Source organism: Oratosquilla oratoria, chromosome 7 (assembly GCF_046742065.1).
Source record: "Oratosquilla oratoria isolate Oo_2021 chromosome 7, ASM4674206v1, whole genome shotgun sequence".
NCBI classification, from domain to species: Eukaryota; Metazoa; Arthropoda; class Malacostraca; order Stomatopoda; family Squillidae; genus Oratosquilla; species Oratosquilla oratoria.
Window position 1 is genome coordinate 61,068,001 of NC_134783.1, and position 14,820 is coordinate 61,082,820.

A 14,820-nucleotide genomic window follows, 5' to 3' on the forward strand; every position below is an offset into this window, starting at 1 on the left:
ACTTGCAAACCTATCATACGAGGAGAGATTGGCTAAACTGGAGCTACTGACATTGGAGGAAAGAAGAGAGAGAGGAGACCTACTGACCATCTACAGAATCATGAAAGGCACAGAGATACTTGATAGAGAAGAATTACTAAACTGGGACAAGAGAAACACAAGAGGACATGGAAGGAAATTAAGAAAACATAGCTATAGAAGAGAACTGAAGAAAAACAGTTTTCCACATAGAGTTTTAGACACTTGGAACAAACTGGATAATGAAATAGTAAGCGCAAAAACACATTCACGAGTTTAAAAGCAAACTAGACACTGAGAGATACAATGGCGGGACAACACGAGCATAGCTCCCCTTCCCGCAAAATACAACTAGGTAAATACAACTAGGTAAATACGTGTTAGACAACCAGTGTATGTTGTGAATGCGCGTGCGTGTACACACAAATACAAACACAGACACACGCACTTACATGCTTACTTGTAAATGCGAACACAGACACATACACGCACACACACACACACACACTTCAACGAATGGACGGCTTAGAAGACGTTCTGAAGAAAATTGAAGTTTTGTGGATCCCAACGCAAAGAGAAGTGCCTATTGTATTTACAGGGTGGGGGGAAATTGCTCGTGGGGTAGTAGGAAAGTAGGGAAAGAGGAAAAGGGGAGGGATTACTGAGGGAAATGGAAGGAAATGAAGAAGGAGTAGACTTGGCCCAGGCAGACAGGCGAAAGGTAAACAAACGGCCCCCCGACGACGATGAAATGTCTAATAAAAATGTAAAGATTAGAAGTATAGATAAGAGCAATACAGTAGAAAGTGATGAGAATATTTTCCAGGGATTTAAAGAGGGTGGGGGGGACACAAACCCCCCCCGACTGACAAGACTAGAAGAGAAGGTCGATAAGATGATCGAGGACTTGGAGCGTAGGTTCGGTCATGTTAACAATATTATACGGAGAGTTGAAAAATTGGAAGAACTAGAGAAGGCGAACAAAAACTTAACTAAGGAAATTGAAGAATTAAAAAAAAACAGTTAAAAGAAGTAAAAGATGAGAATAAAGTCTTAAAGGAGAATAATAAGGAGAACAAGGAGGGTTGGAAAAAAATTCAAGAAAATAGCAAAGTTGCATTCACTGACATAATCAGACAGCAAATGAATGAACAAACTGAAAACTCAGTTATTAAAGTGATGAGACAGAAGGAGAATATAGTAAGAGACTTAGCAGACAAAAAGAAATGTATAATTATATTAGGAATGGAAGAGAAACATAACCCAGATAGAACCACAAGAATCAAAGAGGAAAATGAAAAAGTAAGAAATTTACTAGAATTAGTTCAGGAAGATGAACCAGAAATAATGAAACAAATCGAAGAGAAATTCAGGCTAGGGAAATATAGTACAGACAAGACCAGACCAATTAAGATTAAATTCAGGTCACAAACTACGGCTGAGAATATCTTATCCAAAACAGGGAAACTAGCAACAAGTGAACAATATAAAAAGGTATGGATAAAAAGGGAAATGAATAAAGAGGAGAGGAAGAAAAACAGAAAAGACTTGAAGCAAAGGAAAAAAACGAGATAAGAACGGAGTCAGAAAAAGAGAGATTCTATTGGAGAGTAGTGAATATGAAACTAAAGAAAGTCGACATACAAGAGAAAAACAAAAGGGAAACAGAGAACACAATGGAAGTGGCAGAAAACTAAGAGTGTCTTACACAAATATAGATGGATTAATAACAGGATTGAATGAGCTGAATGATTATTTGAAAGAAAAAGAACCAGACATAATGGGAATTGTAGAAACAAAATTAAAAGGTCCACTACCACCCAACACTGTAGGACATGATGCATATAATTATTGGATTAGAAACAGAGTGAAAAAGGAAGGGGGTGGAGTTATGTTCCTGACTAAGAAGGATATAAACGTGAAGTGTGTCACATATGGAAAGAATACAGTAGAGATGATAATGATGGAAGTAGAAGACAGAGATAAGAAGAACAGAAAGTTTGTGATAAATTATGTGCCACCGAAAACAGCCTCATGGGAAGAGAGTGAACATAAAAGTATGTTAGAGGACACAAAGATAACATTAAACAAGATAATGGAAGAGGGAGGAAAAATAGTTATGATGGGCGACTTTAATTGCAAAGAAATCTGCTGGGAAGAAATGACAGTAAAGGGTGGAGACGGCTCATGGGGAAACGCTCTACTTGAGATGGTTACTGACCATACAATGACACAATGGATACAGGAGAACACTAGGTATAGAAATGAAGAAGAGCCATCGAGACTAGACCTAGTAATTACATCCGAACCTAGAATAGTGGACAAAATTGAATATAAAACACCAATAAGTAAAAGTGACCACATATTGATTGAACTGGAACTTAATGAAGAAAAATATATGAAAAGAAATGAACAATATAGAAAAGGAAGAATGATGTATGAAAAAACAAACTTTGATAAAATAAGAGAATTTCTTTAAAAAAAAACTGGGAAGAAATATACAAAGAAGAAACAACAGTAGAAGAGAAATGGAATATTTTGACAAAAATTTACAAAAAGGAGTGGAAAAGTATGTCCCAAGACAAAAACAAGAAAAAGAATATGTAAAATGCTGGTACAACAAAAGCTGTAGGGAGTTAAAAGACAAAAGAGACAAAGCCTGGACCAGATGGAAAAAAGACAGAAGACCTGAAAAATGGAAAATATATACCTGTTATAGAAATGTACAAATGTGCAAATGTACAAATGTGCAAATGTACAAATGTGCAAATGTACAAATGTGCAGAGAGGAAAAGAGAAAATATGAAAAAGATGTCATAGAAAAGTGTAAAGATCAACCAAAACTATTCTACAGATTTGTAAACAATAAACTGAAAAACAAACAAGACTTGGAGAAATTAAGACAGGAGGGAGTTGAATACACTGAGGAAATGGAAATGGCGGAAATTATGAACAAACATTTTAAATCAGTGTTTACAAGGGAGAACATACAACCTGAAGAGAACGAATGGAAAGAGAAAGTCCCCCCTATGGAAGAAATAGAAGTAACAAAAAATGAAATATTAACACACTTGAGTAATCTTGATGTCAGAAAATCGCATGGACCAGATGAAATAGCAAACTGGATACTGAAAGAATGCAGGAATGAACTGGCAGACAAAATACATAGCATACTAAATAGTTCCTTGAAAGAAGGAAAAGTTCCAGAAGATTGGAAAAAAGCAAATATAGTACCTATATATAAAGGAGGAAATAAAGAAGAACCTACCAACTATAGACCAGTCTCTCTAACAAGTACAATAGCAAAAATTTGTGAAAGAATTATCAAAAGTAGATGGGTAAAATATTTAGAAAAAAACAAAGTGTTAAATCCAAGGCAATTTGGATTCAGACAAGGACGATCATGCATCACCAATTTAATATGTTTCTATTCAAGGCTAATAGATATAATACAAGAAAGAGATGGATGGGCAGACTGTGCATTTTTAGATCTAAAGAAAGCTTTTGACAAAGTACCACATAAGAAGTTGCTTAAGAAATTAGAAACTGAAGGAGGAATACAGGGCAAACTACTAAATTGGATGGAGGACTTTTTGCAAGAAAAAAAAATGAGAGTAGTGATAAGAAACCAGCACTCAAAATGGGATGAAGTAATAAGCGGTGTTCCGCAGGGAACAGTTCTGGCCCCAATAATGTTTGTTATATATATTAATGATATGGATGAAGGAATTGAAAGCTATATGAGCATCTTTGCAGATGATGCAAAACTACTGAAAAGAGTGAAAACTGAAGAAGATTGTGAATCACTACAGAGAGATCTAAATAAAGTACAAGAATGGAGTAGGAAGTGGGAGATGGAGTTCAATACAAAAAAGTGTAGTATAATGGAATTTGGAAAAAGCAAAAACAGAATAACAGGAGCATATAAATTGGGAGAAGAAGGAATAAAAAAAGTAGAAAATGAGAAGGACCTGGGAGTCATTGTTATGAATAATATGTCACCTGAGAAACATATAAATAAGATTTTTGGAGATACTTATAATCTAATAAGAACAATCAAAGTTGCATTTACATACCTGGATGAAGAAATGGTGAAGAAAATCCTAATCACCCTGATAAGACCAAGATTGGAATATGCAGCAATGATATGGTCACCAAGTACAAAAAAATGTATAAAAAAAACTTGAAAGAATACAAAGAGCAATTACAAAATTGGCACCAACACTCTCAAAACTATCATATGAAGAGAGACTAGAAAAACTTGAACTACAGACACTAGAGCAAAGAAGAGAGAGAGGAGATTTGATAGCTATTTACAGAATCATGAAAGGCATAGAAATTACTGACAGAGAGAATCTGATAAAATGGGATGACAGAAATACTAGAGGACACGGAAAGAAAATAAAAAAAGACAGCTATAGAAGAGATTTGAAAAAGAACAGCTTTCCTCACAGAGTAATAGACAGTTGGAACAAGTTAGATGAGAAAGTGGTGTGTGCAAAAACAATACATGAATTTAAAAATAGTTTAGATAAAATGAGATATGAAGACGGGACCCCACGAGCATAGCTCCCCTTCCCGTAAAATACAACTAGGTAAATACACACGCCACAAATACATATGCCACATACACACACATATACATATGCCACATACACACACATATGTATATACGCCACATACACATATGCATATACACCACATACACACACATGTATATACGCACAAACACATACATACGCCACAAACGCCACATACATACACCACATACACGTGCACACACACACACACACACACACACACACACACACACACACACTTCAACGAACGGACGGCTTAGAGGACGTTCTGAAGAAAAAGTGAAATTTCGTGGATCCCAAAGCAAAGGAAGTACCTATTGTATTTACAGGGTGGGGGAAATTGCTCGTGGTGTAGGGGAAAGTAAGGAAAAAGGAGAAGGGGAGGGATTACTGAGGGAAATGGAAGGAAATGAGGAAGGTGAGGACTTGGCCCAGGCAGGCAGACGCCATCTAAACAAACGAGGTCCGGACCAATTTAGCGATGACGAAATGTCTAACAAAAATGTAAAGATTAGAAGTATAGATAAGAGCAATACAGTAGATGATGAGAATATTTTCCAGGGATTTAAAGAGGGTGGGGGGGACACAAACCCCCCCCGATTAACAAGACTAGAAGAGAAGCTCGATAAGATGATCGAGCACTGGGAATTTAGGTTCGGTCACGTTAACAACATTGTGCAGAGGGTTGAAAAATTGGAAGAACTAGAGAAGGCGAACAAAAACTTAACTAAGGAAATTGAAGAATTAAAAAAAAACAGTTAAAAGAAGTAAAAGAAGAGAATAAAGTCTTAAAGGAGAATAATAAGGAGAACAAGGAGGGTTGGAAAAAATCCAAGAAAACAGCAAAGTTGCATTTACTGACATAATCAAACAGCAAATGAATGAACAAACTGAATACTCAGTTATTAAAGTGATGAGACAGAAGGAGAATATTGTAAGAGACTTAGCAGATAGAAAGAAATGTATAATTATATTAGGAATGGAAGACAAACATAACCCAGATAGAACCACAAGAATCAAAGAGGAAAATGAAAAAGTAAGAAATTTACTAGAATTAGTTCAGGAAGATGAGCCAGAAATAATGAAACAAATCGAAGAGAAATTCAGGCTAGGGAAATATAGTACAGACAAGACCAGACCAATTAAGATTAAATTCAGGTCACAAACTACAGCTGAGAATATCTTATCCAAAACAGGGAAACTAGCAACAAGTGAACAATATAAAAAGGTATGGATAAAAAGGGAAATGAATAAAGAGGAAAGAGAGGAGGAAATAAGGAAAAGACATGAAGCTAAGAAAAAAAACGAGACCAGAACGGAGACAGAAAAACAAGAATTCTACTGGAGAGTAGTGAATATGAAATTGAAGAAATGGAACATAACAGAGAGAAACACAAAAGAAACAGAGAATACAATGGAAATAACAGAAAGTTAAGAGTATCCTACACAAATATAGATGGATTAATAACAGGACTGAATGAACTGAACAAATATCTGAAAGAAAAAGATCCGGACATAATGGGAATTGTTGAAACAAAATTAAAAGGTCCATACCACCCAACAGCATAGGACACAATACATATAATTATTGGATTAGAAACAGAGAAAAAACAAGGGGGTGGAGTTATGTTCCTGACTAAGAAGGATATAAGCATGAAGAATGTCACATATGGGAACAATACAGTAGAGATGATTATGATAGAAGTAGAAGATAGAGATAAGAAGAGCAGAAAATTTGTAATAAACTACGTGCCCCCAAAAACAGCCTCGTGGGAAGAGAATGAACATAAAAGCATGTTAGAAGACACAAGAATAACACTAAACAAGATAATGGAAGATGGAGGAAGAATAGTTATGATGGGCGACTATAATTGCAAAGAAATATGCTGGGAAGAGATGACCGTAAAGGGTGGAGAAGACTCATGGGGTAGTGTTCTACTTGAGATGATTACTGACCACACAATGACACAATGGATCCAAGAGAACACCAGGTATAGAAATGAAGAAGAACCATCGAGACTAGACCTAATATTCACATCAGAACCTGAAATAGTGGAAAAGATAGAATACCAGGCACCAATAAGCAAAAGTGACCACATATTGATAGAACTAGAACTAAATGAGAAAAAATACATGAAAAGAAATTAACAATATAGAAAAGGAAGATTGATGTATGAAAAAGCAAATTTTGATAAAATAAGAGAATTCTTCCAAAATGAAAACTGGGAAAGAATACACAAAGAAGATACAACAGTAGAAGAGAAATGGAATATTTTGACAAAAATCTATAAAAAGGGAGTAGAAAAGTATGTCCCAAGACAAAAACAGGAAAAATAATATATAAAGTGCTGGTACAATAAAAGTTGTAGGGAGATAAAAGACAAGAGAGACAAAGCTTGGGCCAAATGGAAGAAAAACAAAAGACCAGAAAAATGGAAAATATATACTTGTTATAGAAATGAATATGTACAAGCGTGCAGAGAGGAAAAGAGAAAATATGAAAAAGATGTCATAGAAAAGTGTAAAGATCAACCAAAACTATTCTACAGATTTGTAAACAACAAACTGAAAAACAAACAAGATTTGAAGAAATTAAGACAAGGAGGAATTGAATACACAGAGGAAATTGAAATGGCGGAAATTATGAACAAACATTTTAAATCTGTGTTTACAAGGGAGAACATACAACTTGAAGAGATTGAATGGAAAGAGAAAGTCCCCCCTATGAAAGAAATAGAAGTAACAAAGAATGAAATATTGAAACACTTGAGTAATCTTGATGTCAGAAAATCGCATGGACCAGATGAAATGGCAAACTGGATTTTGAAAGAATGCAGGAATGAACTGGCAGATATAATACATAGCATAATAATCAGTTCATTGAAAGAAGGTAAAGTTCCAGAAGATTGGAAAAAAGCAAATATAGTACCTATATATAAAGGGGGAAATAAAGAAGACCCTAACAACTATAGGCCAGTCTCTCTAACAAGTACAATAGCAAAAATTTGTGAAAGAATTGTAAAAAATAGATGGGTAAAATATTTAGAAAAAAACAACGTGCTAAATCCAAGACAATTTGGATTCAGACAAGGACGATCATGCATCACCAATTTAATATGTTTCTATTCAAGGCTAATAGATATAATACAAGAAAGAGATGGATGGGCTGATTGCGCATTTCTAGACCTAAAAAAAGCTTTTGACAAAGTACATAAAAAGTTGCTTAAGAAATTAGAAACTGAAGGAGGAATACAGGGCAAACTACTAAATTGGATGGAAGACTTTTTGCAAGAAAGAAAAATGAGAGTAGTGATAAGAGACCAACACTCAAAATGGGATGAAGTAATAAGCGGTGTTCCACAAGGAACGGTTCTGGCCCCAATAATGTTTGCTATATATATTAATGATATGGAGGAAGGAATTGAAAGCTATATGAGCTTCTTTGCAGATGATGCAAAACTATTGAAAAAAGTGAACACGGAAGAAGATTGTGAATCACTACAGAGAGATCTAAATAAAGTACAGGATTGGAGTAGGAAGTGGGAGATGGAGTTCAATACAAAGAAGTGTAGTATAATGGCATTAGGAAAAAGTAAAAACAGAATAACAGGATCATATAAATTGGGAGAAGGAATAAAAAAAGTAGAAAATGAAAAGGACCTGGGAGTCATTGTTATGAATAATATGTCACCTGAGAAACATATAAATAAGATTTTTGGAGAAACCTATAATTTAATAAGAACAATCAAAGTTGCATTTACATATCTGGATGAAGAAATGGTGAAGAAAATTCTAATCACCCTGATAAGACCAAGATTGGAATATGCATCAACGATATGGTCACCAAGTACAAAAAATGTATAAAAAACTTGAAAGAATACAAAGAGCAATTACAAAATTGGCATCTACACTCACAAAACTATCATATGAAGAGAGACTAGAAAAACTTGAACTACAGACACTAGAGCAAAGAAGAGAGAGAGGAGATTTGATAACTATTTACAGAATCATGAAAGGCATAGAAATTACTGATAGAGAGAATCTGATAAAATGGGATGACAGAAATACAAGAGGACATGGAAAGAAAATCAAAAAGGATAGCTATAGAAGAGACCTGAAAAAGAACAGCTTTCCTCACAGTTGGAAAAAGTTAGATGAGAAAGTGGTGTGTGCAAAAACAATACATGAAATTAAAAATAGTTTAGATAAAATGAGATATGAAAACGGGACACCACGAGCATAGCTCCCCTTCCCATAAAATACAACTAGGTAAATACACACGTACACATATACATACGGTTCTCGGTATTTAACCACTTCACTACGGGACTTAAATCTCGCGGGCAGCAGCCAATGCCAGCCGTACGACGTGTCGTAATAATACTCGCATCATAAAATATAGTCACCGCTTATATCGATCGTTCTCTCTTTCACCCACGAATTTTGAAAACCACAGAGAATGGGATTCAGGGCACATTTGGGAGAATGTAAAAACACAGGGGCGACTACAATAAATATAATCAAGACGCCGATATGGCAGCGTCGCGAATCCACTTGCTCCTCATGACGCCTACGTGTGTGGCACCGTATGGAAGAGGTTAATATGGAAAGTCAGCATACGCAGATTTGGTCATATGCGGTAATTTCAGGAACCTAACCCCCGCGTTATTTGAGGGACTCCTGTACTATTTGTTCTACAAAATCAAAGGCCTTCTTGCAATCTAGAAAAGTTAAATAAAGAGGCACAATGTATTCAGTCATTTTCTTAATTAGTTCATATACATCTGTAAATGGGCTAGAATCAAATATCTGCTTGCACTTCCCTTACTTTCCTCAAAAAAAGCTCTCCTTGGGGAAAAAAAATTAGACATTTTTATTCATTATTTCTGTCTGAGCTGAGGCCTCCTCAAAGACCTTACCACCCACTATTAGCCTGGTCATTTTTTTTCTATGTCTCAATTTACCATTGATAAACCTATACAATAGTTTTGGTGTCTCTGCATCAATTTACATTTCTTTCAAAATTACTTTCCTCCTCCCTGCACATTCTTGTATGGTAATTTCTAGTTTGCTTCTTTTGTTTTATTACTATTTCTCTTCCTCCATTTTTTCCAAGCCATGTCCTTGGGTTTTTGCACTATCTCACAGTTTTTGTTGTACCATTCTTTCTGTTTCTTCAACTATTCTGTACATTTGTTCACTTCCAGGTTGTAAATGTCAAAAAAGATTTCCCATTTACTTATTATTCCTGTGATATTCATGAGTTCCTCCTGGTCTGCTTCTTCATAGAATTTCTTTAACCCTGAGTAATCTGCCTTCCAAAAATTGTGTCTACCTTGTCTGTGCAATTCATTCCTTGGTCTATTGCCTTATCTGCCAGCTGAAATTAAATTGTTACATGGTCACTTTTTCCTGTGGGGGAAAGGTCGTTCAAAGAGCTAATGTCAGTATGTTTGGTAAGCAGCAGACCTAATCTCATGTGAATGTCATCTACTTTCTTATATCCATTAACATGGAATTTCCCCAGGAATCTGCTTTGCCACTTGCTTCCCACTCCTCACAGTTTATCTCAATGGGTAGACTGGGACAGTTTCTATCTCACTGGGTTATAATAGTACGAGGGGATCAGTTGCTGGTTAATTTTCCGTAAGTGAAAAGGTGGAGGCCACAACTGAAGTTGATTGAGATCCTGAGCTTCAGGTGGAGAGGAGGGTGTTGTTGAGTTTAGCAGGAATACCACTAGCAGGTACCTATCATTGGTCCCCTTATTCTGGTTAATACAAGGTGATTTCATGCAGCAGTACAAACTATCTATTGTTCAAATGGTGAAGTTATACTCAGAGTAATTCCATCAGGCATTTGGCATTGGAATAGCTAGAAAAACCCAAATTCCCCATATTATCAAACCAGATATTTTCTTTATTCTTTATACATATATCATAATATCATACATGAATTCCTGTCATGGACTTGAGATTAAAAGATATTTATGAGAATTAACAAAGAATTTTCATTTGAACTTACATGTAGGTAAATATTGGTGATAATATCATTGGTGTTAGGGTCAGAAGCTGGAGCCAACGTTGTGATGGCACCGCACACGTCATCTGCCATAGCATCAGTTCCACTGCAGACTAAACTGCACACTCTGTACATAAAGATATATGTCACACCACTCACTTAAACAAATTGGTTAGGGTCTAAGGTTTAATGATGATTATATCCTTTTGTACAATCTTGAGTTATCACTAAAACAAATATATCCACAATATAACTCTCTTATACCATCCTGTTTTTGGAGATGTCTGAAATCTGTGGTGATTTTATAGTAAACTTATCAATGAAGGAGGTAAAGAAAGAGAAAGAGAGGGAGGTAATGGAGATGGAGGATGAGTGAGTGAAGGAGGAAAAGAAACAGGATGGTACGAGGAGGAGCAGGTAAAAAAATAGGTGGAGGAAGGTCAGAAAAAGAAGGAATAGTAGGAACAGAAGAAAAAGGAGGATGAGAAGGAAGAGGAGGAGAAGGAGGAGATAAAGGATAAGAAGAAATCATAAATTATATTTATTCTATGTAACTAAGGCCTCTTCCCCCTTATAAGGAAGGTAGCCAGTAAAGGCAGGCACCCACTCCCATCTACCATCCTTGTGGATGAAGGGTCATCCTTATCTCCTGCCCACTGCCTGGGTCAGAAGCAATGCAGGGTCACTTCATTTATACAGCAACCTTCCTTCCTCATCTCATACAGAAAATAGAGAAGACAGGGAGAAATCCCTTCATACTGCATTAAAATATCATCCATACACAACCACTCACACAAATACCCTACATTCTCCCTTCCCTGCTCAAAGCCACTTTTATCCCATCCATCTATCTCATCATCTGTCATCCCCTCAAGTTCACTCCACCCACCTCTATTTTCCACACTTTTTTTCTAATTTTTTCTTCACTCATTCTCTCCATGTGGCCAAATCATCCCAATTAACCCTATCTGCCAGCTCCCTTTCTACCCTTGTTCTCTTCCTCTTTTCTCACTCTATTCAACCTTGCAACCCCCACTATAATTCTCAGACACTTCATCTCACATTTAAACTTCTCCTTTCTGCCTATCTTAAAACCCAAGTCTCTGCCCCATGCAATGTCATAGGCACAATCACCCCATCATATAATCTTCTCTTTGCATCCATTCCCAGATGTTTATTTCTCATGACACTCTTAAGTCCCCCCCAAGACATTTGTTTCCCTCACTCTATTATTCACCTATACCCCCACTCCTCCATTTCCTGCCACACACATCCCCAAATACTTAAAGCTATCCACTTCCTCCTGCCTCTCTCCTCTAAGACTTATTTCCAACTTGCTACCACCCTCTCCCTTTGTACATCTCATCACTTTACTTTTACCTACTTTCAACTTCCTCCTATCACATACCTTCTCACACTCCATCATTAAGTGCCTCAGATCCTCCTCTGACCCTATCACAAGTGCAGTGTCATTTGCAAACAGCAACTGGCTCACCTCCCACTTACTTCCATTATCTCTAACCATCTCCAACCCCTCCCCATCACCTTTGCATTTACTTCCCATACCACCTCCAGCATGTAAATAGTGAACAACTATGGTGATATAACAGCCCTGATGGAGATCCATTTTCTCAAGCCACTCACTCTCATCATTCCCAACCCTAAAACAAGCTCTACTACTCTCATAAAAACTTTTGATTGCCCTTAACAACATAGAAGTGATGCTGCATTTCTTAACATCTTTTAAACTGATTTTTTTTTCTTTACTATGAACTCTTGTTGATCATAGTATGCATGTGTCTATATGTACCAAAAGGCTTCTTTTTTATAAGAGAGGCAGCCAGCCAAGGCATGCTCCCACCACCACCCATCCCATTTTTTACTTGTTTTATTTACTTATTTATCTATTTTTTTTAATTTTCCTAGACCTCAACCTTGCCAATGGCCCAGAACTGTTCACACATGATCACAGGAGCCAGTGTCCATGGTATCCCCACTGCAGTAACAATACCCAGAAGAAGCTAATGTATCACACACACTTATGTCCAACTCAGGTCCGACGTAAGCAGCAGTCAGGGGCCATTGCTCACAGTGTATGTTCTTCCTAATCTCTGCACCACAGCCAGGATTCAAACAGATGTCAAATTCACCATGGACTTCTTTATGCGATAGGGGGCTATGTTTATCAAGTGACCGAAATGATAAAATAGAGTAAATTCACTCAAAGAATCACACAAAATGGAAAACAATGAATAAGACATAAATATAGTGAACCAACGAAGAGAAGACTGGATGTAAGCAGAGTGGAATCATCATTAGGAGTCATACCAAAAAAGACCTGCATCATTGAAACTCCAAGAATAAACCAAAGGTTAGATAACACTGCTTTATCTGGGTTTGCAAAAGAAAGTGGAATACTAGGTAAAGGTTTAGAGTGGGAGAGAGATTCAAAGTATAGAAATATCTTAAGAAATCAGATTACAGAATTAATAAATTAAAGTATAGATCTGAAAGCTGAATACAGAGCAGTACAGAGAGGTGAACCAGCTGAAAAGGCTAAATGCTAAAACCAACAGAGAGCTTAATGATCTAAAAAAGGAATTAATCATAGTCAAAAGTGAGAACAAAAGAATGAAAAATGAAGATACAAATAAAAATGAGGCTTTGAAAAAAAGAAGTAAAAAAAAAAAAAAATACAAGCGGTGAACAAGGAAGTGGGAGAAACAATAAAAGAGACAGATCTTCAAGAAATAAAAAAAATCAATGGAAAGTGGAACAAGAATATAAAAAAGTAACTTTTAAAGAAATGGTTCAGTAACAAGTGGAAGAAAATGCTAAATAAACAGTTACACACATATACAGGCTTTTTTCCCCCTTATAAGGGAGGTAACCAAAAAACAAAGGCATAAAAACCAGTCCCACCCATTCCATCCATATCACACTTCACTCCCCTCCACCCTCCCCTTTATCTTGCCACCTCCTGGATGATGGGTCATCTCTGCATATTGTCCACTGCCCTGGGTCAGAAGCAGTGTCGCAAGATACAGCAGATCCACAGCAAGGCCTCTTCATTAAATCGGCGAACCCCCCTCTCCATCCCCTTATGCAGAAAAGGAGATGGGGAGAAATCCCTTTGGGCTGTGTCAAATCTTTCTCACACGTAAAAAATGAGGCTTTGAAAAAAAGAAGTAAAAAAAAAAAAATACAAGCGGTGATCAAGGAAGTGTGAGAAACAATAAAAGAGACAGAACTTCAATAAAAAAAAAATCAATGGAAAGTGGAACAAGGATATAAAAAAGTAACTTTTAAAGAAATAGTTCAGTAACAAGTGGAAGAAAATGCTAAAGAAACAGTTACACACATATACAGGCTTTTTTCCCCCTTATAAGGGAGGAAGACAAAAAACAAAGGCATAAAAACCACTTCCACCCATTCCATCCCTATCACACTACACTCCCCCCCACCCTCTTATCTTGCCACCTCCTGGATGATGGGTCATCCCTGCATCTTGTCCAATGCCCTGGGTCAGAAGCATTGTAGCAAGACACAGCACATCCACAGCATGGCCGCTTCATTAAATCAGCGAGCCCCCTTTCTATCCCCTCATGCATAAAAGGAGATAGGGAGAAATCCCTTCAGGATGTTTCAAATTTTTCTCACACATAAAAAATGAGGCTTTGAAAAAAAGAAGTAAAAAAAAAAAAATACAAGCGGTGATCAAGGAAGTGGGAGAAACAATAAAAGAAACAGATCTAAAAAAAATAAAAAAAATAAAAACAATGGAAATTGGAACAAGAAAAAAATATTTAAAGAAATAGTTCAGTAACAAGTGGAAGAAAATGCTAAAGAAACAGTTACACACATATACAGGCTTTTTTCCCCTGTATAAGGGAGGTAGCCAAAAAACAAAGGAATAAAAACCACTCCCACCCATTTCATCCCTATCACACAACACTCCCCTCCACCCTCTTCCCTCCCTCTTATCATTGCACCTCCTGGATGATGGGTCATCCCTGCATCTTGGCCAATGCCCTGGGTCAGAAGCAAAGTAGCAAGAGACAGCAGATCAACAGCAAGGCCACTTCATTAAATCTGTGACCCCCCTTTCTATCCCCTCATGCAGAAAAAGATAAGATGGGGGGAGAAATCCCTTCATGCTTCATCAAATTTTTCTCACACATACTACCTCACCTCCCATCCC

General features: G+C 36.7%; 1 protein-coding gene across 2 annotated transcripts in view; it reads right to left on the reverse strand.

Moving 5' to 3' along the window:
• Positions 1–14,820, reverse strand: part of LOC143027180 (uncharacterized) — a 99,726-nt gene that overhangs the window by 12,067 nt on the left and 72,839 nt on the right. Inside the window, exons 9-10 of one of the 2 annotated variants that reach the window (XM_076188329.1) lie at positions 10,623–10,746; positions 9,689–9,978 (exon numbers count right to left, since the gene is read on the reverse strand). In XM_076188329.1, the coding sequence (XP_076044444.1) occupies positions 9,895–9,978; positions 10,623–10,746 (208 nt within the window). In that variant the 3' untranslated portion in view covers positions 9,689–9,894. Of the gene's footprint in view, positions 1–9,688; positions 9,979–10,622; positions 10,747–14,820 lie in introns of those variants that run through there. The other variant, XM_076188328.1, reaches the window with a different exon arrangement.